This window comes from Procambarus clarkii, chromosome 22, assembly GCF_040958095.1.
Source record: "Procambarus clarkii isolate CNS0578487 chromosome 22, FALCON_Pclarkii_2.0, whole genome shotgun sequence".
Classification (NCBI taxonomy): domain Eukaryota; kingdom Metazoa; phylum Arthropoda; class Malacostraca; order Decapoda; family Cambaridae; genus Procambarus; species Procambarus clarkii.
The window spans coordinates 8,948,793-8,976,016 of record NC_091171.1 but is presented as its reverse complement, the minus strand read 5'-3'; the positions used below and the strand labels follow the sequence as shown (position 1 = coordinate 8,976,016).

The 27,224-nt window shown below is 43.5% G+C and overlaps 2 protein-coding genes across 36 annotated transcripts in view; one reads left to right on the top strand and one right to left on the bottom strand.

The window, feature by feature from the left end:
• The window catches only part of LOC123757326 (transmembrane channel-like protein 7), a 47,573-nt gene extending 37,345 nt beyond the window's left edge, over window positions 1-10,228 (top strand). For 3 of the 5 annotated variants that reach the window (XM_045740896.2, XM_045740904.2, XM_069329422.1), the window contains exons 6-9: window positions 915-1,166; window positions 2,984-4,317; window positions 6,884-7,166; window positions 10,117-10,228. In XM_045740896.2, the coding sequence (XP_045596852.1) occupies window positions 915-1,166; window positions 2,984-4,317; window positions 6,884-7,148 (1,851 nt within the window). In that variant the 3' untranslated portion in view covers window positions 7,149-7,166; window positions 10,117-10,228. The other 2 variants (XM_069329423.1, XM_069329424.1) reach the window with 2 other exon arrangements.
• A 12,921-nt stretch (window positions 10,229-23,149) lies between these two features.
• LOC123756928 (ankyrin-2) overlaps window positions 23,150-27,224 on the bottom strand; it is a 982,618-nt gene continuing 978,543 nt past the window's right edge. For all 31 annotated transcript variants that reach the window (XM_069329388.1, XM_069329393.1, XM_069329412.1 and 28 more), the window contains one exon: window positions 23,150-24,505. In XM_069329388.1, the coding sequence (XP_069185489.1) occupies window positions 24,442-24,505 (64 nt within the window). In that variant the 3' untranslated portion in view covers window positions 23,150-24,441. The remainder of the gene's footprint in view (window positions 24,506-27,224) is intronic.

Below are 27,224 nucleotides of genomic sequence, written 5' to 3'. Positions count from 1 at the left end.
GGCGTGAGTAAACAGAGCGAGCCATCCCCTCCCCCTCAAGTTGCATAGACATTCAGTCCATTAAAGTAGCCTGCTCTGAGCACTCTAATTTTTTCAAAGTAAACGTGCCGGCCACTCGGGACACTCGATGAAGAGCACCCCGTGCGAGCCGGCGGGGCTAGTTAGCTGTTCGGAGCGTGACAGTAAGCACCAGGCGGTGTACCGTCAGTCCGGAACTGAGATCCAACTACGAGCGATCACATCAGCCAAAGAACTGGGGTCTGGGGCTCCCCATTCTCCCTCCAGGGGAGGGGGGAGCTCCCAGATGATCATATTTCATAGGATCAATTCTATAGTATGACTGCCGAGTTCCTTGTTTGAAACTCGGGAAGGAATCCCACCGCTATGCTCGCGACACACCGCGGCGACAAGCTTGTCCACTTGTCACCGCGCAGACAAGCGGAGTGGCGACGTGGTGACGTCATGCTCGTCATGCTCTTTTGGGGAGCTTGCCTTTCTGGGTGCCTGACCCGGTCGATGGCAGACATAAAATGCTTCCAACCACACGAGGGTTTCTATAGGACGTTGCTCCTCGTGCATCTCTGACGGGGGGGGGGGGGGCCAGGTTCTGGCTCGTGGTCCCCGACAGGCCTAGAACTCCATTCACATTGACCGATGCCAAAGTCTAATATATCTATGTCAGCCTGGATAGCTCCGGGGAGCCGAAGGGGCTCCCCCTCCCCCAGAAATATCATATAATTCCTCCAAGTATGAATCTTTAGTGCTAAGGTTATATTTCTTCTTCCGTGATAATTACTCCCTGAGTATCTGAAATTCACTCCACGGGGTTGTGGCTGCGTCTTTAGTTATTCTATTAGTAGTGCTTCAACTTCAAAATCTGAGCTAGACCACCACCCACCTTTTTCTTTCCACAGCCATTGCGCAGAGTGCTCAAGCGTATCGAGGGCAGGTTCGGCACGAGTGTGGTGGCCGTTTTCAACTTTATACGAAGCATGATGCAGCTTAACCTGGTGTTGGCACTGCTGTTACTGGGAGCAGTCGTGGTGCCCTCGGCATACTGGACCAAGAACCTCAATGACCAAGACTACACCTGGCAGGTCACTGGGGACACCTCACGCAGGACCAACATCATTTGCTCGGACCTCACATTGAAAAATAGCACAATGGTAGGAGACTTTCCTGTTACACTTAGTTTATGACGACAGAAGAGTCAGGAGGCATGTTATATGCCGCAAGACATGAAGCTCCAGCCTTCCTACACCTGCAGGAGGGTGTGGGGCTGAAGCGCCCCAACACCTGCTGGAGGGTGTGGGGCTGAAGCTCCCCAATACCTGCTGGAGGGTGTGGGGCTGAAGCTCCCCAACACCTGCTGGAGGGTGTGAGGCTGAAGCTCCCCAACACCTGCTGGAGGGTGTGGGGGCTGAAGCTCCCCAACACCTGCTGGAGGGTGTGGGGCTGAAGCTCCCCAACACCTGCTGGAGGGTGTGGGGCTGAAGCTCCCCAACACCTGCTGGAGGGTGTGGGGCTGAAGCTCCCCAACACCTGCTGGAGGGTGTGGGGCTGAAGCTCCCCAACACCTGCTGGAGGGTGTGGGGCTGAAGCTCCCCAACACCTGCTGGAGGGTGTGGGGCTGAAGCTCCCCAACACCTGCTGGAGGGTGTGGGGCTGAAGCTCCCCAACACCTGCTGGAGGGTGTGGGGCTGAAGCTCCCCAACACCTGCTGGAGGGTGTGGGGCTGAAGCTCCCCAACACCTGCTGGAGGGTGTGGGGCTGAAGCTCCCCAACACCTGCTGGAGGGTGTGGGGCTGAAGCTCCCCAACACCTGCTGGAGGGTGTGGGGCTGAAGCTCCCCAACACCTGCTGGAGAGTGTGGGGCTGAAGCTCCCCAACACCTGCTGGAGGGTGTGGGGTTGAAGCTCCCCAACACCTGCTGGAGGGTGTGGGGTTGAAGCTCCCCAACACCTGCTGGAGGGTGTGGGGCTGAAGCTCCCCTACACCCTCCTGATTTGAACAGATAACTCCAAGAAGCGTTCATGTTAATGCAAGAAAAGTAGTATTAATCAACAAATCAGGTCGTGGACGGAGGCGTACAGGTCGGGTCAAGGGATCAAAGTAAACAAATATTAAATAACTGCAAATGCGCCATAAACCTTGGCTAAGATTCCTCACACCTCAGAGCTTAGTTAATCCACTCATCCTGTGCTAGCTAACTCACCAGTCAGAAAGTGGTCCTCGCAATAGAATATACCTAGTGAGCAAATTCACAAGGGCCGTGACGAGGATTCGAACCTACGTCCGAGAGCATCCCACACGCTGCCTTAATCGACTGCGCTACGACATGGTAAAAGAATTGCAACCAGAAGTTCTACTTGGACCGCCTCTCCGAGACACAAACCAGGATTTGTTTTTTTAGAACCTCTGGTTGGAATTCTTTTACCGTGTCGTAGCGCAGTCGATTAAGGCAGCATCTGGGATGCTCTCGGACATAGGTTCGAACGCTCGTCATGGCCCTTGTGGATTTGTTCATTTGATGCATCACACTATTGTGATTTGTGTGTGGAATATACCTAGATTTACTGAAGCCAAAATGATACTAAATGTATGACCAAAAGATTCAGATTCAGATTTCAGATGTTTATTCAGGTAAGGTATATACATACAAGTGATGTTACATTAATGGATTGATATATAGATAGAGCTAGTACATACAATGCCTAAAGCCACTATTACGCAATGCGTTTCGGGCAAGAGGTGCCCGAAATTCAAATTTGAGAGGTACTAATTACTCCAGCTTTATGTCGTGTCACCTTCACGCAAGAAGTTTTCATCAGAGGTTACTAGATGCTTACAGAATAGACACCGAGGCAAAAAAAAAAAAAGTTTTTTTTAATTTAATTGCTCAAATTATTTCTATGCTTGCACTTCTAATTTGTATTTGCAGAATTATATTATGCTCAGTTTCTCACTGCTGTTTTTCCTTCAGGCACGAGAATGTAACAGAAACTACACAGACTATATACAAGAAGAAGTGATAAGCCACAAACATAATGTAGCAGATCTCTTACAAGACTTTCTCCAGGGAACTGGCTTCCTGGAGTGGACGTTGCTCTTCGCCGGCTACTACCCTGCTTACGCCGGCCACAGTCACTACACCATCAGCTTGGCTTACATTCTTACTGTCCTCACCGTCTACCTCGTGTCTCTTGTGTATGTGGTGTACTTTGCGGCCAAATTCCTTCGCCAGTTCATGGTGTCGTCAAGTAAACATTCTTCGACTTACTCAAACACCATCTTTGCTGGTTGGGACTTCACGGTGAGCGAGGCAGCTGCGGCTCGGATTGAGCACACTATTTTTGTCTGTGGTGTGAAGGCAGCGTTTGACGATGAAAAGTACATGAAGAAGCGACTAGATCCTACAAGATGGGATCGAGCTACACTTTATCTCACTCGAGTTCTCATCAACCTATTGGTCTTGGCTCTGGCTGGAGGAAGTTGGACTGGAATTTACTTCCTTGCGAAACACTCCCAGAAGTTTGTAAGTTCTTCAACCGAAGACGTTTTTCAAGAGTTTATTTGGCAATACGCACCCACAGCGATAGTGGCCCTTCTGAACATTCTCTATCCTTTGATATTTAAATTTATGGTAAAATATGAACATTACAGAGGCCGTACTGAGTTACTGATCACTCTAGCTCGGTGTGCTCTTATCAGGCTAATGTCTCTATCCATACTTGTCGTTACGAAACTTACATTAATTTCTCAGCATGCAGATACCTGTGATCCCACAGTCAATAAATACATATGCTGGGAGACTCACCTTGGCCAGCAGGTATACTCTGTTCTGGTTCTGGACCTTCTCATTCAGACTGGCATGACTTTTGTGGTGAACACTACAAGATGCGGACTTGGCCGAATTGATAACGCAATATGTAAAAGGGTGAGCATAATAGAATTTGATGTCCCGGGTCACGTACTGGATGTGGTGTACGCCCAAGCCATCTGTTGGCTGGGAGTACAACACGTCCCACTCATGGCACCATTGTGTTTCATCTACTTCTGCATACTTTTCGTTCTTAAGTTGTTCACGGTGCAATACACTTGCGTGCCGGCGGCCAGGTTGTACCGCGCCTCGCGCTCCGCCGCCATGTTCATGACCGTCCTCTCCTTCGCCCTGCTGGTATGCATCATCCCTAACGGCGTGGCCATGCTCTCTCTCACGCCCTCCAAGGCCTGCTCACCATTTCGAGGACTCAACTACCAATGGCAGTCTCTTACCTACTATATCTGCAACATGGACGACTCCGCCTCTTGGATCAGGTGTGGGCACTTCAATTATATTTTGTAATTTATAAATATTGATAATAGTAATAATTCCCCTTGTCGCGGATAGGAAGCATATGATATTTAATTATTTATTTATTTTAGGCTTATAACGAGGTCCCCTCAAGGTGGAATTACCGACCCTCCCAAAGGGTGAAGGAAACTATCAGGAGAAAGCACCAAGCCCGTATGACTATAAAGCAGTGGGAAGGGGTGAGGATAAGGATTTGGGATGGGACGGGGGAAAGGAATGGTGCCCAACCACTTGGTCGGTCAGGGATTGATCCCCCATCCCATCCCAAATCCTTATGTTGATCCATTCCAAGTGCTATATTGTCATAACGGCTTGGCACTTTCTCCAGACAGTTCCCCAGAACGCAACAGACAGTTTGTAAGCCTCTGGTGAGACAGGTGGAGGTCTCCTGTAAGTACAAGCGCCTCTGGGTGACTCGGTGTGACTTAGGCTGAACTATGGGAAGTGTCGCTACCACGTTACTCTGACACTTGGTGCACACACCTGTTGCTGGGAAAATAAAGCTGCCGTAGTTTTTGTACATTGAAACTGGCCAGCTAGTCACGTTCTGCCAGTTCCCTGAATGATGGGAAAGTAATCAAACTGTCAACAATAAAAAACTAGGGGGGGGGGGAGGGTTGCCCCGGATAGTCTCTCTCACCGCCCACCATTCCAACCTTTCCCTTCCCCCTCTCCCCATTTTTTCCCTTCTCCCCACCCTTCCCCTTCTCTCCGCTTACCTCCATCTCCCTACTCTTACCGACCTCGAACACATCCACATTTCCATTTATAGATAAAGTAAATGATGTGACTGATGATAAACGGCGGGAGTAGCCTCAACACACTACGGGCAACACATGCTCGCTTTCATCCCATTGTCATTTCAGACTATATGAAAATTGCACACGAGGGTAGGATACTGCACCCTGATATTTTTGTTAAAGGATTTAACTTAGGCCTACCTCGACCAGCCTAAGTCAGTCCCATACCCTTAACCATTCCCCCCTTCAAATTTGGATAAAGCCAGCCCCCCCCAAGCATCTTACCTCCAACTTTGGATAGACAATCTCTCTTATGGTATAGATTATATATATATATATATATATATATATATATATAAACATATATATATTTATTATATATATATATATATATATATATATATATATATATATATATATATATATATATATATATATATATATATATATATAACTGAAAACTCACACCCCAGAAGTGACTCGAACCCATACTCCCAGGAGCAACGCAACTGGTATGTACAAGACCCCTTAATCCACTTGACCATCACGACCTGACAAAATGAGGTGATAGCCTAAGCTATTTGAACCACCCCACCGCCGGCACTCGGATAGTAATCTTGGGCATAGCATTTTACCAAATCACCTCATTCTTTGGGGCACACGTGAGGAACACAAATGCGAACAAGCCTGAATGGTCCCCAGGACAATATGCAACTGAAAACTCACACCCCAGAAGTGACTCGAACCCATACTCCCAGGAGCAACGCAACTGGTATGTACAAGACGCCTTAATCCACTTGACCATCACGACCGGACAAAATGAGGTGATAGCCTAAGCTATTTGAACCACCCCACCGCCGGCACTCGGATAGTAATCTTGGGCATAGCATTTTACCAAATCACCTCATTCTGTCCGGTCGTGATGGTCAAGTGGATTAAGGCGTCTTGTACATACCAGTTGCGTTGCTCCTGGGAGTATGGGTTCGAGTCACTTCTGAGGTGTGAGTTTTCAGTTGCATATTGTCCTGGGGACCATTCAGGCTTGTTCGCATATATATATATATATATATATATATATATATATATATATATATATATATATATATATATATATATATATATATATATATATATATATATCTATAAAAAAAAACTGTCCAATGATAGAGGCCAATTACTTGGGGTTAGCCGCACCAAACTTTGCAAGATGACTGGTGGTGTTAGAGGGGTCGGGGTCGGCCGCCGTGGCCCCTCACCCTATACCAACTTCCCTCACTAAGAGTCACAAAGTATACTATTTTCTACATAATGATCAAGTGTTGTGAGCCCCAGAATCTATATATTGCCTAGACTAGGTACCCGGCTATGCCCGGCTAGTGAAGATACTAAGCTATAATAATACTTAGGCAGTGTATGTACTAGCTCTATCTATAAATCCATCAATGTATTGTATCTCACCTTGTATGTATGTACTTTACCTGAATAAACATTTGATTTGATTAAGATAGTTACATGAAGTCAGTGTATAGTGAAAATGGTTACGGTGAGGAAGGTCGTGTGTAGTGAGGATGGTTAGTGTTAATTGATGTGTACGGTATAGTTAAGATTCTTACAGTGATAATGACACTGCGTGTAGTGAGACTGGAGTTATGTAGTGCACATGGTTCTAGCGATGTGTAGTGAAGACGTGGCCTGGGCCGACACCCGAGCACCGCCGGGTACCAAAGCTAGTGTACATATAAACAAGAAAATAAAACATTTATAATAAGCTTGTCATGGTCCGTGACAGGTGGGTGTTGTGGAGGGTGGACGACGCTGTGGTGGGGGTGACGGTGCTGGTGGTGCTCTGTCTCCTCCTCCTCTACTACGTCTCCGTCAACAAGGCCCGCAGCGCCCTCGTCAACAGACTGGAGAAGAAGCTCAGACTGGCGGCCAAAGACAAGACCTTCCTCGTGCAAGACTATAAGCGTGCGGGTGGACACAAACACAGGGATACTTGTAGCATACCGGGAGAGGGGGAGAGGGCGTTCATCTACTCCCCGAGCCCGGCCTGAGGCCAGGTTCGACGCCAGGTAATACACTCAATAAATGATAAAAACAACAACACACGATGGTAGAAATACATTTCTAAAAATTATACTTTTTTTTACACAAAATTAAGTTTCCTGAAATGATTCCAGAAAAGTTTTTAATATACAATACTTAAATGCATCTGCATTTTTGCAGAGCCTAAATTATTATACGGAGGGTTACTAACATGAACCTACACCCATGTCGCCGTTAGCGCCCTTACCACTAACGCCAGCAAACACCCAGACAAACGAGAACATGTACTCTATAGTGTAATTAGGAAATATTCCGGAAACAAATTTATAAACCATTAGTATGGTTCTAACATTAGTTAAAGAAAGTGACCCAACAAAGTGTACAGCAGACAACTGGCGCAAGTGCTCCTAGTGTGGAAGGTGCTCGAGAAATCTGTGAAACAAGTGAAGATAATAGTTACCATTCACCCTTTACAGAAAAAGATGCCAATGATGAATTTGTAGGAAAAGTCAGCACCGCTCCAGTCATGGAAGGACAACGGAGTCTACTACATTTGGTTAAGCATCTATGACATTAAATTCACTAGGAGTCTAATCTATGAGGAAATGTCTCTGTCCAAAGTTGAGAGCCTGACGTTAGGGGCTTGTCACATTCATACCCTCCACGATGATTGTCACATTCATACCCTCCACGATGATTGTCACATTCATACCCTCCACGATGATTGTCACATTCATACCCTCCACGACGATTGTCACATTCATACCCTCCACGATGATTGTCACATTCATACCCTCCACGATGATTGTCACATTCATACCCTCCACGATGATTGTCACATTCATACCCTCCACGATGATTGTCACATTCATACCCTCCACGATGATTGTCACATTCATACCCTCCACGATGATTGTCACATTCATACCCTCCACGATGATTGTCACATTCATACCCTCCACGATGATTGTCACATTCATACCCTCCACGATGATTGTCACATTCATACCCTCCACGATGATTGTCACATTCATACCCTCCACGATGATTGTCACATTCATACCCTCCACGATGATTGTCACATTCATACCCTCCACGATGATTGTCACATTCAAAAAAGGCCTCATTTTCTTATATAAATATTTACCATTATTCATTGATCTAGGGGAAAATAGTTTACTGTGGGAGGGACAGGTTCAGAATTTAATTTACCTGTTATTTAAACTAAAGTCACGATCCCATAAAACATGTTTTGCCCGAAACACTATGAGTGCTAGTGGCTTTACAAGAATGTTAATTCAACTTATTTTCTATATTCTCTGTTAACCCCCAATGTAACTTCTTGTACATAAATAAATAAATAAATGTAAATTAAATTCTGAGCCTCACCCCTCCCATAGAAAACTAAACGCCAAGCTATAATTTCGAAGGGGGCAATTTTTTTTTTTTTAGAAATATACAAGAGTTCTTACATTCTTGTACAGCCACTAGTACGAGTAGCGTTTCGGGCAGGTCCCTGGAATATGTAGGTTAGACATATATCCCTGGGTGGATATATGTCTAACCTACGCTTGAAACAATACTGCGATCACAGTACAATGTTACCTGGTCATTTGTTTCATAAAGCAATATCCGTTTCCAAACCAGTATTTCCCCAGTTCTCATGGGTCAATAGAACTTCTGCAATTAACACAATTAGTATATTTCTATTATCTATATTATTGTTAGTATTGTATACTAATGATTGCCATACTAGGATGGGAGTTAACTTTTACTCCAGATAATAAGCAAAAAGCTAACCAATTTATCTCAAGTTTATATTTATGTTTTTAGTCTCGATGATTCAAACACATTAGGGGGTATATAAATTTTAATTATAAGTTTATGAGATTGATAAATGTTGATCTAATAAATAACTTGTAATTCAAAATTAGATAACTTTAACCTTTTGTATTTATGTTTGGCAAGTATGACAAGGGTAAATTTAAGATTAGGAAATGAATTAATAGTTTAAAATTCAATTTTGGGCAACTCTAACCTCGTATATTTAATCTCAGTAAGTATAAAAAGGGTAAATTTAAGCTTGCACGAGGGTAATTTTACAAATAAATTATACAACGAATACATCAATGCAAGGTGCAGTGGCAGAGGCAGAACCTTGCTAACAGGAGGTAACAAGCAGGCACTTCATGGAGCAACAATGACACAGTAAACTACATCCTGACCTAAGCCAATAAAGGGAACATTGCTTGGTTCTTAACGCCCGAGGAAATAGCATACGAAGATGAACTCAAGGCTTATCAGAGGAACCCATATGGTACACATGGCTTCCAGAGGCAAGCTGGGTAATTACCGGACACAAGGTAACTGTAGCACACAGCACACGCTAGAGAACTACACAAAGCAGCAACTGGTAATGATAAATCTATTTAGCGAAAAGTACATACATACAAAAATGAGCTACTAGCAGAATGTTTGATTTCTAAATCAAACAAGAACCCTGTATATACTTTGCCTAAAGCCACTAGTACACACAGCAAAGCAACTTGACTGTAGTTGTGTATTGCCGGGTAGGGGATCCGGGGGACTTCCCCCCCCCCCTTTTCACTGCCATAAACACTGAAGGGGATGGGAGGGGGGGGGGGGTGAAATGAGCCAAAGGCTGGGAAGAGGAGGTAGGGGTTTTGACGAGCACCAAATTGGAGGATGGGGTGTGCACATATGAGAGCTGACTTAGTCTGGCTTGCACTGCGCGCGCAGGTGTTTGCCCTCATACCTGCTAGGCAAAACACATGAAACTATAGTGTTTGAATTCTCTTTTTCAAAAATCCGAACGTCTTTGGACACCGTTAATTTTTTCTGTTTTATTTATAATACTTCGGTTACTTGTGTAGTTAACAACACCTTAAAGGTGTTGTTAATGCTTGTGCCCGCGTCCACCTTTATAAATTTTACCCAAACGTTTTCTTTTTTCAGCATTCCCACCCGACACCTCATCCCTGACTGCACTCATCCTCAAGACATAACTGCAACATGCTTGTGTCTGAAGCAAGGAACAGATATAATAAAATCGTTAATGATATTATAAGTGTGTTTCATATTATCGAATCCTATTTTGGCCTCCGAATGCATGCTAAAATTTATCAGTTATCCAAAGATAGTTATCCAAACTGTTAAAGAGCTTGCTATCATGCTGTAAGCAATACAAGGTTGAATACCTTTAACCTTGGATTACTTTTGAGCAACCCAGGGCAATAATATACTAAAAGCTCCAACAAAAATTAATGGACACGAGACGGCAGACTCAAAAGACGTTGCACTACACAAATTCTTTCCGGAGCCTCACCCGTTACCAAAGCAACAACCTGGCTTTGTTTTCCACCAAGAACACTGTTCCTCTTTGCCCAAACAACACTATCATTGTTGAGAAGAAGATAATCGGGATCCAATTAAGTTGGATACTTAAAAACTATGACCTTGGTGTGCATAAAACCTTCTTCCGGAGTAACCATCACGATATTCTCATACCCAACCGTCGTTAGGTGTTCCACGGCCTTTTCTGTCCCAACTGTTATGTAGGGCCGGTGAAGACCCTCCTTGAAGAGTGGTTCATATTCAAAACACTCCTTAGCCAGACGGTACGTCTGGCTAAGGAGTACTCCAGCTTTTGGTGGAAGTTCAGTTGGCATGTTGTAGGGAATAACAGCCGCTTCCTTCTACTAATCTGCGTGTCTTGCGTCCTACAGGGCCGGGTTGCCTGTTGAGAGTTCCTGGGAGTTTGCACCACTGGTTTCTCCTGTCGTGGATCACAGCAATTTTTGTCTCTTTTTTTTCATTTCCTCTTCACTATCACGGTCTCGCTGTCTATAAAACTACGCCGTTTCTTCCTGGACATTGCAACGTGGTACGGCCTGGTATCACCTTGTACTTGAAAGTCATCATCACTCATCAGTCCTAGTCCCGTCAGTCTGGTTGATGGGATTCTGGAAGTTCTTCTACTCCCCAAGCCCGGCCTGAGGCCAGCCTTGACTTGTGAGAGTTTGGTCCACCAGGCTGTTACTTGCAGCGGCCAGCATACCCACCACAGTGCACGATTGTCTATCAGTGCACGACTGTCTATCACTGAGGCAGACAGCCTCTGCCATTTCCCCAACACGCAAATGCACTGTATAATTGTAACAGTTGAGCACAATTTCACAATATCCACCGCGACCGCACACGACCGCGGGCTGGTCACGACTCTTATTTCTAAGGAAATAAGTAGTGTACCACATCAAATTGTTTGGATGTGTGATAATGGTATGATAGACAGTATATTAAGGAGCTACAAGAGTTTTGCCCCGAGAGTGTAACAATTATATGCTGTACTTACTATATTAACCTGCAATGTTCAATGGGATACTTGTATTGTGATGTGTGTATTTGTACTCACTGAATTTGTGCGCCCCTTGAGGGACTTGAAGTAGAGGGGGGGGGGGTAGAAATAGCCTAAGCTACTCTATCCCTTTAAGATGTATTTCTTCTTGTCTCAATAAACATACTTGAATTTGAACGTTGCACTACTGAACTTCAGCTAAATTACAACTACCACTGAGAATTTAAACCATCTTCTGAAGTAGATCTGACTGAACTGTAACTTTGTAAGCAATATTATTCACATATGCCTTCGATTAAGTCACTATGTAATTATGTGTGAAAACATTCAATAACGTTTTAACTATCACAAATGATCCAGAAACGTGTGTTTCATTTAGGTATATAATCCGTTATATACAACCTGAAATCTTGGTCAAATATCCCAAGTGTAACTTGTGTAGGTACTGCACGCATATGACGGTAAACTTTCCACTCCTCCCACTGCATGGGTGTAGAGTGCATGATAGGCAAATTAATTATATATATATATATATATATATATATATATATATATATATATATATATATATATGTCGTACCTAGGAGCCAGAACGCACTATTCAGCCTACTATGCAAGGCCCGATTTGCCTAATAAGCCAAGTTTTCATGAATTAATTGTTTTTCGACTACCTAACCTACCTAACCTAACCTAACCTTACTTTTTCGGCTACCTAACCAAACCTAACCTATAAAGATAGGTTAGGTTAGGTTAGGTAGGGTTGGTTAGGTTCGGTCATATATCTACGTTAATTTTAACTCCAATAAAAAAAAATTGACCTCATACATAATGAAATGGGTAGCTTTATCATTTCATAAGAAAAAAATTAGAAAAAATATATTAATTCAGGAAAACTTGGCTTATTAGGCAAATCGGGCCTTGAATAGTAGGCCAAAAAGTGAGTTCTGGCTACTAGGTACGACATATATATATATATATATATATATATATATATATATATATATATATACATGCACACACACAACCAGTTATGTGACGCATGTACTTCCTGCCACTCGCCAACATGTGGCAGGAAGGTAATGGGCCCTACCAGTAATTCCATCTATCATGCAAGAGGAGCCACACATCTATGGATCATCCAATAAAATCAGCAGACTTCTAGACGTTACTTCTTACTTGGTTACAAGTATTTCTGGGAATTTTCCTTACCTCCTGATGTAGATCTGACCAAATGTAAACTGTGTCAACAAAATTATTCGCACACCCTCCGTCACTATGTGATGGAGTGCGAATAAATACGTGAATTCACAGACATGTTCTATAACAAATGTTCCAAAGATGTGTAAATATTTAATTCAAAATGATCTACTACCAGAAATCTTAGCCAAATATCCCCAGTTTGTTAACTGCAGGTAGTAACTGGCCTACAATTAGTTAGTTACTTTAGTTCATTTATTATGCACCCCATACCCATCTTGTGGGCGGTAGTGGAAAGGGTTACAGAGGCACATAATGGGCTCAGGGACTGAACCCCACAATTCATTTAGCTAAGCAAGTTACAGTCTTGATGAGCTAGTTACAAAATTCAATATAAGTCGTCACATCAACAATGGGTTCGAGATCGACCTCAAGTACAGGTTCTAAATTAAGCAACTGACATATGTGGAGAGCTAGTGTCACAATTTATATGTTTGTCCTACACACCGCCCCCATCCAGTGGGCAGCGGTGGATAGGTTACAATCACTTAGTTACTACCTACAGTTAGCAAACTGTGGATATTTGGCTAAAATTTCTGGTAGCAGATCATTTTGAATGAAATATTGACACATCGCTGGAACATTGGTTATAGAATTATCTCTGAATTCACGTATCTTTTCGCACTCCATCACATAGTGACGGAGGGTGTGCGAATAATTTTGTTGACACAGTTTACATTTGGTCAGGTCTACATCAGCAGATAATGAGAATTCCCAGAGATACTTGTAACCGAGTCTAAGCCGAGCAGTAGTAACATCTAGAAGTCTGCTGATTTTATTGGATGATCCATAGATGTGTGGCTCCTCTTGCATGATAGTATGATGATAGATGGAATTACTGGTGTCAATTTCACTTTGCCTCAGATCTACAAGATCTTGTTGAAGTTCTCGGTGTACTGCTGCTCTCAGATTGCTCATTGACAATCCAAGGTTACACTCAACGGCTCCTTTAAAGGCAGATTCTTTGGCTAACTTATCAGCTCTATCATGCATTCGGAGCCCAACATGAGATGGAGACCACATGAAATTGACTCTGTTACCATCCTTAATAATTTTGTTGTATTTGTGTCTAGCTTCGGACACAAGCATGTTACAGTTATGTCTTAAAGAGTTGAGAGCATTTAAGGATGATAAGGAGTCACTTACAATTAATGTGTACAAGTCTCAAAACTTGGCCTACAATTAATAAACAAAAAATCACTTTTTATGTTTGGTCTTCTTGGTCTCCTGTTTAGTTTATTTGATAAACTGTGAGCTGTTGATATAGCTGTTAAACTGTTTATGTAGTTCAAATCAATGCTGTGACTTGCTTATTAACGAATTATTGAGTTCGGTTCCTTAGCTCATTATTTACCTTTGTAACAATTGTCCACTATCACTCACAGCATGGGTATGGGGTACATAACAAAGTAATTAATCGGTAAAAAAAAAGTCACACCTTTATAGCCTCTTTTTTTCCAAAAATAATTTCCTATACCTCCATCATCAAACATTTTAAACTCAGACAAACCTCACTAACAGCAGGTTACAATGAAGCAAATAAAAAGCAGCAACTCTCCAGGATGAGTAAATATCACAACGCAGCAGGAAGCCGGGGAGACACTAGCACACAGCCCTGGTTAAGTGAGCCCCAACCCGAGCATACATCAGTCTACATGTGTGTGTGTGTTGACAGTTATCAGTATAGCATTAGTATTGCAATATTTGTCTAGTCGACAGTAAAAGCTCCTATTATCCTAAACAGGGTGCATCCAATCTTAGGATCCTCGTCATCCCTAAATAACATTATCCTGAACAGCCATTCACATCCAACTTCTAGGATGGCACCAATGCTTGAGATCCCTGGACCGTGTTCCTATTGTTGTTGTTTAAGATTCAGCTACTGGGAACAAAATGTTCCAAGTAGCACGGGATATGGCGAGCCCGTAGTGGACTTACCTGGCACAGGAGCGGGGCTGTCTGTGCTGTGTACTCACCTATTTGTGCTTGCGAGGGTTGAGCTTTGGCTCTTTGGTCCCGCCTCTCAACTGTCAATCAACTGGTGTACAGATTCCTGAGCCTACTGGGCTCTATCATATCTACATTTAAAACTGTGTATGGAGTCAGCCTCCACCACATCACTTCCTAATGCATTCTACCTGTTAACTACTCTGACACTGAAAAAGTTTTTTCTAACGTCCCTGTGGCTCATGTGGGTACTCAGTTTCCACCTGTGTCCCCTTGTTCGCGTCCCACCAGTGTTGAATAGTTTATCCTTGTCTACCCTGTCAATTCCCCTGTGGAGAAATGCCCGACAGACCACAGGAACATTATCTAACACAGTGCACAGTTACAAACCCATTAAGATTTTAACTTAGATTCAACAGAGCAGAAGTAGTTGTTAAACACATATGGCAAAATCTTACTGAAGCGACCATACGAGTCATAAATACTCATACTCCGCCCAAGTAAAACAGAAACAAGCAACACTTAGTGGGCCAGCCAGAGGCTTAGGGCCCGCGCAGGAATATCACTGCAAAAAAAAAAAAATCCCCTGAGGATTTTGTAGGTAGTGATCATGTCTCCCCTTACTCTTCCGTTTCCCAGTGTCGTAAGATGCATTTCCCGCAGCCTTTCCTCTGTTGTTGTTTAAGATTCAGCTACTGGGAACAAAAAGTTCCAAGTCGCAGCAGTTCCAAGTTCCAAGTCATCATCATCACATCAGGATTGTGATGATGATGCCGTGTTCCCAACTCAATGGCGTTCTTATATGGTGTGGAGGTGGGGTACCTTGATTGTTTCAAGCGCGGGTTGGACATGTATAAGAGTGGAATTGGGTGGTTATAAATAGGAGCTGCTTCGTATGGACCAATAGGCCTTCTGCAGTTACCTTTGTTCTTATGTTCTTAAGTTCATATGAAGAGAGAGATTAACAAAGCTTAAATTGCATTCACTGGAAAGGCGAAGAATTAGAGGTAACATGATAGAGGTTTACATGCGGATGAATGGACATAACAAAGGGGATATTAATAGGGTATTAAAAGTATTAACACAAGACAGAACACGAAACAATGGGTATAAATTGGATAACTTTAGATTTAGAAAAGACTTGGGTAAATACTGGTTCGGTAACAGGATTGTTGATTTGTGGAACCAATTACCGCGTAACGTGGTGGAGGTGGGGTCCCTCGATTGCTTCAAACGTGGGTTGGACATGTACATGAGTGGGATTGGATGGTTATAAATCGGAGCTCTGCCTGACTATTGATTTATTAAATATCGTAGACAGTGGCTCGCAAAGTTCCTCTTTGCATTCTTCTTTCCCCCTGCAATGGGGATTTGTTTGGTTTGAGTTTTACTATTTGTTTAATTACATCCTCCCTGGTAACTGCTAAACTAGTCAACCTATCCTCGTCCTCACCCCCATAGACTTGTTCGGCTGAAGGCATATTGTTAAGTTCCTCTTTAGTAAATACTGATATAAAATATTTATTCAAAATATTACTCATCTCTTCGTCATCTGACATGTCTCAGTTTTTAATGACCTATCCTTTTCCTAATCTTTGTTCGATAATACTGAAAGAATCCTTTTGGATTTGTCTTTGCTTGCCCTGCTATGCGAACTTCATAGTTTCTTTTTGCTTTCCTTAACTCTTTTTTAACATTTCTACCCAGTTGTACGAATTCCTGTTCTAAACTGACTTCACCATTCTTAATCCTTTTGTACCAAGCTCTCTTTTTACCTATAAGGTTATTCAGGTCCTTTGTTATCCATTTTGGGTCTTGAGTATTCGATCTATTCAATTTGTATGGTATACTACGGTCTTGTGCTTTGCTTAGAATACTTTTAAATAGGTTATATTTTGAATCCGCATCGAAATCCCTTTTTACGTCACCTATCGCTGGGTTCACGTCTCGCTCCAAGACCGGCCCACCCCCCATGCCCAAGACTTTCCAATCTATTTGACCCCCAAAAATCTTAGGCTATTGAAAGCAGCTTTTCGAAACTGGCACTTTAACAGAATTTTCTCCTACAGATCTATTCCATTCTATGCTAAATCTGATTTCTTTGTGATCACGGTTCCCTAGCTCACTCCCTATTTCGATGTCATTAATGTGTGTTTCCCTGTTAATTAACACTAAATCATTATTTTCCCGCGTTGGTTCCTTAATGTGTTGTGTAAGAAAGCAATCGTCAATTAATTCTAGAAAATCTGCTTCCTTAGTAGAAGATTTTCTGGTAATGAAACACTAGCTCCTCACATGTCACAACTGACATGTGAGGAGCTAGTGTCACAACTAATATGTTTACCAGCACCCTGCCTCCTGTGGGCAGCGGTGGAAAGGTTACAATCGCCCACAATTACTACCGGCAGTTAGTAAACTGGGGATATTTGGCTAAAATTTCTAGTAGCACACCATTTTGAATTAAATATTTACACAATTCTTTAACATCTTGAGACATCGTGTAGATTATGTATCTACACTTGCAAAAATATATTGGATGGACTGGTTCCAAATCTGCATACAGAAATAACTCTTTGCGAGACCTGGCGGAAGTGCAAGATATCCCCGTTGAAATGTAGAGATCCAATGGATCGCCGAGACAATTCTATCACTACTAAGACCCAAGACTCAACACCCCCTCCCCCACCTGTATACATCAGAGGCATAACTGGCTGATTTCTCACGGTATTCAAAATGGAACTTGATAACACCTCCAAATGATTCCTGATCAATGAGGTTGTAATTCACATGTCAAACTGAGATCATCGGGCGTGTAACAGCCTGGTTACCCAGATCACAGCCACGAGGCCTGGTCAGAGACCGGACCGCAGGGACATTGTATCCTCGGAGGATGGTACAGTATTGCTAATAATATCTAAATCATAAGAAATCCCGCTCCCAGGATTGCAAACCCTTAATATGTTTTCTATACACATAACACAAGCAAGGCTGACCTGCGAAGATAATCGTCGCATCAACTTGCTTTTACTTCTCGTGTTTACAAATGTCATGGTCTTACCTTCCGGAGGCACTGCAGCCCCCCTACAGCACCCAGCCTCCAGTGCAGAAGATGAATTGATCTTCACTGATGTGGCAGGTTTCTTCAGTCTTCCTAGTTACACCTGTTGTTGTTGCTGTTTTAGATTCAGCTACTTGGAACAAAAGTTCTAAGTAGCACGGGCTATGGTGAGCCCATAGTGGACTGTTATCTTTGTTAACTCTTCAAGATGAGCACTTACTAAAGTTGACATGTTATTCAACGGCCTAATTCCTTGCGCAGAAAACTAGTGTGCCCTCAGTGAACCGCTAAGTCTGTAGTAACACTTTACATTACGGGCAAGTCCAACACGCATTTGTCAACTGTGTAGTAACACACCCTCCCGCCACGGTTGCTCGTGGCCTACTATCAGATTTTCATGGCCCCAGCTATTATTATTCACAATTTTCTTCTCATTTTGTTATATAATTAACTTATTTCCGAGAAAAATAATACATACCTACATTCTTTATTAATATTATAGTTAGAAAACATATTTATTTATTTATTTATTTATGTAATTCTAATGTTTTGGGTAATTCTGCAAACTAGGTTGTTTGGTCCAGGCCTGGTGCAACTGTTTACCCTGTGTTGTGAGGACACGCAGTGTGGAGAGAGGATTTACCTCACCTCAGCCATCACCTGTCACTTCTACCGTCCACGGGGGCAAGTGAGGAGGCTACCTCACCTGTCACTTCTACCCTCCGCGGGGACAAGTGAGGAGGCTGCCTCACCTGTCACTTCTACCCTCCACGGAGGCAACCTCACCTGTCACTTCTACCCTCCACGGAGGCAACCTCACCTGTCACTTCTACCCTCCACGGAGGCAACCTCACCTGTCACTTCTACCCTCCACGGGGACAAGTGAGGTGGCTGCCTCACCTGTCACTTCTACCCTTCACGGAGGCTACCTCACCTGTCACTTCTACCCTCCACGGAGGCAACCTCACCTGTCACTTCTACCCTCCACGGGGACAAGTGAGGTGGCTGCCTCACCTGTCACTTCTACCCTTCACGGAGGCTACCTCACCTGTCACTTCTACCCTCCACGGAGGCAACCTCACCTGTCACTTCTACCCTCCACGGGGACAAGTGAGGTGGCTGCCTCACCTGTCACTTCTACCCTTCACGGAGGCTACCTCACCTGTCACTTCTACCCTCCACGGGGACGCAAAGCATTATTGTCCCCTAACTCCCCTGGCCACTTGGGGGGGGGGGGTATAGGGTGTTTATGTAGCTTCAGGGGCACCAATCCCCCCAGCCACAGGGCATGGCGAGAAGGCACCCCTAAGCATACCTAATGCCCTATCAAAACACAAACTAAAATACACATAAATGGCAGATCTCATCACAACCCACAAGAGTTAAGATGATACTAATAACACACAATAATAACCGGAAAAACAAACAAACATTAAATGGAAAATTCTTTTGTATTTGGTTTTTTCTTATATGGGACACAGCACACAAAGGGAGAGGTGCACAGTATATCATTAAAAAAGAACTAAAACTGAAGACAAAACAGCAAGCTGCCTAAGCGGCAGGATTGGTGACTTGACATCGGCATACATGGAAAAATACTATTCATAGTGGAAGCTCCTAACAAGGCCCCGGAGCGGGAGGGATATCATGTATGTGCATGGGGGTCCCTCCGGCCGCTGCCTTACCCACTCGTGGGCTCCGGCCAGGTCATCCACCCTCTTGTGAGACACCATTAGGAGAAGTGGAACACCAGATGACGACTCTGCTTAGATAGTTGGCTACCAGCTATCCTGGCTGCGGTTCACCTAAGCGAGACTATATTAACCCATATGCACCCTGTGCACAGTGATCCTGGGACTAAGGTGGTCTGCCCCCTAGATGTGGTCTTGGACCTTATTCTGTAAATGGAAGATGTCCAGGTCAGGGCCTTCACAGAACAAATCTCAAGGTCGCTCTTGGTGAGACCCATGTCCAGTAGACCACGCGCGCACTCCTTGCACCATCCTTCCCCCCAATTAAGGGTTATTGAAGAGGCGGATGCTGTGTGCTTCCCGGTATATTCCCTGACCTTTTGAAGGATCTCTGGGGTGCCGTACTTGTCGCACTTGCTCTGATGTGGACGGGAGAGTGGGAAGTTATCAGCAGAGACCTGGGTGTCTAATATAAAGGCCTCATTACCTTTGCAAGCTATGATGTCGGGCTTACAGAAGGTCCCTCCATCCGGTATACGAACTTCGCGTTCCACCTCGAAACCTCTTTGCCGCAGGCGGCCAGCTACGAACCGGGTGATATCGTCATGACGTTTCACCCGAGCCCCGTGTGTCTTGTGGCATGCCTGGGATATGTGGCCCAAGGTCCCTGGTTTCTGGCAAGCATCGCAGACACCAGAAGCCTCGGGTCTACCCCTAGCTGCTCTAGACGGCGTGGCTACAGCGTTTGCCCTAATCTGAATGGCGTGAGCAAAATCTCCTCCGCTTAGCAGACGGGTACCGGATGCGACCCACTTGTGGCAAGATGGAACCTCACAAGAGGACGCGAGGCCGGCACCGTCGACCATGCTGTACAGTTTTGCTTTCCACTTTCTAGAGCGCTCAGTCGTTCTGTTAGAAGGGGTTCCGGTGGCCGTGGTCGGGTCTACTCATTGACGCATTCGCGCTTGGAACGCGGGTAGGAGAGCCGCTGCCACTACCACCGGATCCTCCGACTCTACTAAAGCCCCGAGCCGCTTGTTCTTTTGTAGGCGGATTGATGCGGCAAAGTCGGGTATTCCTAGTCCACCGTCCTTCACGTTGGCATGAAAATAGCCGTTAGAAGTATCATGAGGCAGCCGCAGCCAGCCACGGGTGGCATGTCGCAGCCGCCGGTGAAGCCTCGCTAACTCCGTCTTACACACGTGTCTGAGAACAAGGCGGTGGTTCATCTTGGGAATCAGGTGGTGCTTTAGTAGGTATAGCCTCTGTTGGGGTTTGAGTGGCGTCTTAGTGATGTTAGTCAGGCCGTCCTCAAACAGGGAACCATAGGATAAGCGTCTGCCCCCGGCCCCGATAAGTATCCCTAAGTACTTATACTCGTCCGCCACACTCATAGTACCGATTGCATCGTCCCCGACGTAGTATGCCTTCCTGGTGGGGATATGCCACGTCTTACGATATGCATCGATCGCTATGCTTAGCGTACGGCATTTCGCAGCATTTACTTTAAGACCAGAGCCACGCAGTATGTGGCAAATTCTTGTTATGAGTGTCTGTAATCCGGCAACCGTTTCTGCTGCCACAACCAGATTGTCAGCGAATGCCAGTGCTGATGTCTTTTCGCCTCCCAGACCATCCCCTAGCCCCAAGTCCTTAGCCCTAGTAATTGCCTCATCAATTATTAGGTTGAAAAGAAATGGAGACAGTGGGGTCACCCTGTTTCACCCCCCTAGTGATCAGGATGTCTTTTGACTTCTCCCCTTGACTGGTTATTACGGTTGAGGACCGATCATAGCCCGACATTATATATGTCCTTAAAGGCTTTGGAATGCCTTTACGTTTCATGGCCCGATGGATGGCCGGATGGGAGACGCTATCGAAAGCCTTCTCCATATCCAGAAACGCCAGGTGCGTGTTGTGCTTGAGCGAACGAGCCTCAGCAAGGAAGGCATCCAGGATCATCAGGTTTTCAGGGCATCCGCCCACGGGGACGAAAGCCTTCTGCCGCCTGTCGATCCTGACTGCCTGGGTTTGTGACATAAACCCCGGAACTCTTCGTGTCCCCGGCCAAAAATATAAGCTGGAATCCTGCTTTAATAATAATAATATTTTATTCATACAATATACAATTTAGAGTCCCGATAGTACAGTCAGGTTCATTCTCGACACAATCGAGAATTCCGGGTTCGAATCTCGGGCGGGACAGAAATGGTTGGGCACATTTCCTTTAGGCACGCCTAGCAGCAAGTAGGTACCCAGGAGATAGTCAACATGTTGTGGAGATGTGGCATCCGGGCGGAGTCAGTAATTCAGCCTTTTGCTCCGGGGGGGGGGGGGGGGGGGGGGGGGGGGGGAACCTCGATAAAAGCTTAATGCGTAAATGCACTCTGGCTGCCTGTCACATTGAATTCTTTATTTATAATTACAATGAATTATTATAATTACTATTATTGATACATTCGAGATGTTAAAGTGATTTTATACTAGGTAAAGTAATTGTTTATGTAAAGCCACTATAGTTACGCTACAGGATGTAGCGTAATAATACGGGTAGTTATACGTAATTATACGTATACTACAGGGTAGTCATTTATACTCTAAGTAACCATGTAGTCATTTACTTCGTTTTGAGATGCTGAGATATCATTTGCAACGTATGTGCCAACTGATGAGAAGAAACTGTTGAATTTAGTAGCAGTGATAATGGCAAAAGATAAGTACATTATAGGCCATTGTTCATAACCTTTCTCTACAGGACTAAATGCATACAAACTCCAAAATCCTGACTTACCACCCACAGCAAACAGAGAAAGTGAGAGCAAGTTACCCGGGAGCACGCAAGAGCAATAAAATGAGTACACGCTTTTTCACTTTGGTCACCTCAATTCTCATCCTAGGTCTTTCATTTTGGTATCATGTTCACAATAGAATTCCCAACAGGAGTATATGCATATAATATAAAAAACTGCAGTGTGCTTCACCCGCCGACAAGATGAAAGAGTGCTGCGCCACCCCAAGGCTCCTCTCATTACATTAGTGTGTGGGGTAATACTGAAAAGTGTATACTCCTTTCAACTTTGTCACCTCAATTCTCGTCCTAGGATTTTCAATTTAGTATCATTGTATTTGAAATAGAATTCTCTACGGGACTAAATGCATATAAAGCCCAAAAGCCCTGTCAGAAAGTGAGAAAGTGAGAGCGTGTTACCCGGGAGCGCACAAGATCAATAAAATGTGTACATTCTCTTCACTTTGGACATCTCAATTCTTGTCCTAGGTCTTTCATTTTGGTATCAATGTATTTGCAATGAAATTCCCTACAGGAGTACAGTATATGCATATAATGTCCAAAAACCACGGCAATACATTCCCGAAAATGCCGCTACGTTGCCAAACCGACGACTCAATGCTGAGTCCTTACCAAACATCCCTCTATTTAATGGAGAACTCTATGCTGAGTTCGTACTGAGCGAAAGTGTTAAGCTTTTCTGCCCTCATAGTGGAACTTTGAGTAATATCTAGGAACATTTTAATATTTTATGACAGTGCTTTAGTTTTATAGGTTTAGCACCTTTTGATAATTACATGCATGACTTTCATGATTTTACAACACCAGTGTTTCACACCACCTGTTTCTAAGTAGAACAAAGTAGGAAGTGATAAATTTTAAGAAAATGCACATCACATTAAGCATTTATTTGAAAACTTGATAAGTGACCACAATGTTCGGAGCTACTTTGTCTTGAATTTAGCCCAGGACTGGGATGAGGCCCAGGAAATACCTCAGGACAGGCCTCTCTTCCCATCTCCTAGTCCTATGCCAGCCTAAATCAAGACCAAACCAAAAAAGAATGAAGATAACAATTGTTGGCCAGAGAGTAATCTAGGAATAGGTGCTAAGGCATTATCATATTTCTTCATCCACTTATGACCATGAGGGAAATAAACACAGTGGAAGCTGATTTCTTCTATAATTAGGGTAACAATATACTAGTACTTATCTTTGTCTAAATCATATTGAGACCCCATTTATATCATTAAATCACCAATCTCACTACTAATTTTGTGGGTGACAAATTAATTAAGTGGAAATATCATAGCTATCTTACATTCAACATGCCCATAACTGGATGTTTCATAAGCCACAATATAACATTCTACCAGTCTAAGAGCCTGAATATTAAAATGATTATATAGCTTCTATTGAAACCTTGGTCTCCTATTTCATCCCGTGGCTACAGATTTAGTCATAATACATGACATGTCCTCAGCATTAAGTATTCTTAATAATAATAATAATCAGTGTCATACTAGGATGAAACACGCCACATCACAAGGGGGAACGTTACTTAACCTAAAACACCTTGACAGCTCAAATAGGGTGTGTGCACCTTTACAAATGTGTGATTATTTGTGGACATCTTTCAAAATCACTTTCATAGAAATCATACAATCAGATTACATTTGGATTTGACTTTTCTTTGACAACATTATGATTTTATTACAATAAAAGGTCACAAGCATTAAAATTTCTCACTCATAACATTAAAAAAATCATGTATTTCTCATTGTATCGGTCCTGACTAGATCCTTTGACAACCGATATGTCACTAGCTGCTGCATAATCACTGACCCTCAATAAATTTCCTATTCTTTCTCTAAGACAGCATTCTCCAGATGAGATAAAATGTAAGTAAGATGGACTACATATGTAACGATAAAGCCATCTATTATGTGGCTGAAGAGCTTATCAATGATGAGCATGAAAATATATGAGACCTCTCAATAAAATTCTTGATGGGAGTGTCAGAGCACTAGAAGAAAGAGTAAGGATTTTTTTTTTTTTTGGTGATAGTGGAGGAGAATTGGTGATGGCAGTTTTAATGGTAGGCAGGAAGGCAGGTGGACAGATAAGGAGGACTGAGAGGAATATGCTTTTCCTCTTTACAAAGTATTCCTTCTCAATGTCCTCCTTAGTATTCTTCAAAGATTTCTTCCTTTACTTCCCCATCCTCTCCTTGTGTCCTTCTGATGATCCTGCGAGTGAAGAAAATATAATTAAGTCGCTATGAATGCAGAGCTAACAAAATGCCCCGATTCTTCATAATAATAAAAAAGGCGATTATCAAATAAATTATCCACACTTTAAGACCTTAAGTTTAAACTAATAAGGCTCTAATAAAACTAACCAAAAAAGGAACCTAAAGCATACTGTAATGCCATAACAAAATGCAATTCCACTATTTTTGTTAATCAATTACTGTACAAATGTGAAGTGTCTCCAGCACTCTGCATAACCTTGTGGAATTTTATTTAATACATATTGGTTTTATGAAACTGGGGAGTTTGAGTAGATGCAATCAAGCATGAGAGGAGGAGAGTAAACTACTTACATTTAATTATTCCATTCATGCATTTAAAAATTAAATTTCAGTTCTTAAAAAACATACCTTTGAAATTTGTTCTCCAGCCAAAGCTAAGGTAAAACCTACAGGATTTTCCCTCACTAATTTATACATCACACAAATTTCCAGACAAAGTCTTTTATGAACTTACGACAAAATGTTTGAAAAAGGAAATGGAGCTGAGCATCCAAAATCAAGAAAGTTTAACCAAGAGACTCAGAATCCAATTATCAAAAGAATCCATGAAGTCCTGAAGATTATAAAGCACCACCTGTGTCACACAATTTGTAGAAGTTCCTACAAATCATACAGGATGCCAAAATAAGAGCAAAACCAAGTACTGAATGTAATAAAATGCTCTCTCTTTGGGTGGGCCTTGGTGGCTAATGTCACAAATGAGTGACATTATTCCTAGTAGTCTTCAATTGCCTACTGGAGACCAGAGGCCAAAACCTGGCCCGCCTCAGAGGTTCAGAGAGCAGGGGATTCAAACAATCACCTCACTGACAAAACACAGAAAGGATGCTAAGAAAAGCCAACAACTGTTGGGTTCACAAGAAAAAAGGAAATGAAGCAGCAAATGACTCTGTAAACGATCCTCCTAGTTGTTAGATTTCCCCCCCCCCCCCACCTTAGAGCTGGCCACTACCAGGTTGCAGTACCACTGGAAACTGCTGGCTACTAATGCTAAAAATCCTCAGTCCAGAGCCAATGAAAACAAGCTGACACACCTGGTTCAGGGAAGGGGAAGAGAACCTGGGAAGTTCATAAGTCTCATCTAGTAAGAGGTGTTTCATTATATTCAATGCTGGTTTTCTGGAGAGGCCAAATGGTGGCTCCCTATAGCTAACCACAGGGAAAAATATATCAGAACTTACCACAGAGAGAGAAGATCAAAGCTCTGAAGGCAGAGACCAGGACAGGAAAGCCTACCCAGAGCAACACAAGCCCGACAGGGACCAAAGACATTGACCAGGTAACGAGCCACCAGGACCCTGTCAGACCTCCAAAGCCCCCAGAGGACTAATATCAATCCAAGACATATTAGAAAATACAGTAGTCAAAGCAACAAACTTTCAAACAACATGGGCCCAAGGATCTTCTTGAGGTTATCTTGAGATTATTTCGGGGTTTAGCGTCCCTGCGGCATGGTCCTCGACCAGGCCTCCTTTTTGTTACACTCCCCCCAGGAAGCAGCCTGTAGCAGTTGTCTAACTCCCAGGTACCTATTTACTGCTAGGTAACAGGGGCATCAGGGTGAAAAACATTTTGCCCATTTGTCTCTGCCTTCACCAGGGATCGAACCCAGAACCTCAGGACTACGAATCCGAAGCGCTGTCCACTTAGCAGTCAGGCGCCCGAGGATAGACCATATGCTGGCTAGATTTAATGACACTGGATGACCTAAGATAAATGTGCCTTGGAATAGAGGGCCAAGGAGGAGAAAGAAAAGAAACACTATCCAGAGACCAAGACGACTCAGAAGGAGAATGAGTAAGCAGGAGGTGAAGAATGCATTAGACAACAAATAACATGGCACTGAATAAGTATTGAAAGCCAATAAGAGCCAAAGGATGGGGCAACAGTAATTGGCCTAAGATGCTGAACAACAAACAACCAAGACAAAAAGACAAAACCACCAGAATTTAGACAAACCATGAAAGCAAAAAGAGACATAGACACAAAGAAAGTACATACTGCCACCACGATAAAAGATGCAGACAATGCCAATTACATGGCACCTGTGCTACATACAAATTGTGATACACTCATGTGAAAAACTCCAGATGTAAAAACCGAAGTAGAAACCCGAACCAGCAAGAAACATCTAACTGATCTGTTGAAAAAGGGTGGACCAAATGAAAAGTGCCTGGGTTCAGATACCAGGCCAGAAGAAATGGAAACTAAAGCTGAGCTGGCCACCAAGAAGACCATCATCCCGGATCACCCTGCCTGTATTTATGTCTCTAGTCTGGACAAAATGTGGACCAATAGATTGCCTCCAGTGGTCTGGACCACTGGAGGCAAGAGACAAATGAAGCCCAACTGCAACCATTCCGGCCAAAATGTATCCACCATGAGAGTTTCATGATCGGGAAATGAAGCCACATAGAACAGAAACTGCCAGTTCCAAGACTATGTGAAAAAGTCCACCTCAGGTCGATTGAATGGTTTGGAGAGCCAATCGAAGTCTGATTGTTGATGGTCCATTCTGTGAAAATGGGAAAGAAATGAGAGACTGTCTGTGAGAACATTGAACACACCTTGCATGTTAACCACTCAGAGAACCCAAACCCAAAAATCCAGATAAGCTATGCATGGAGTCCTGCTCCAAACATGAAAAAACAGAA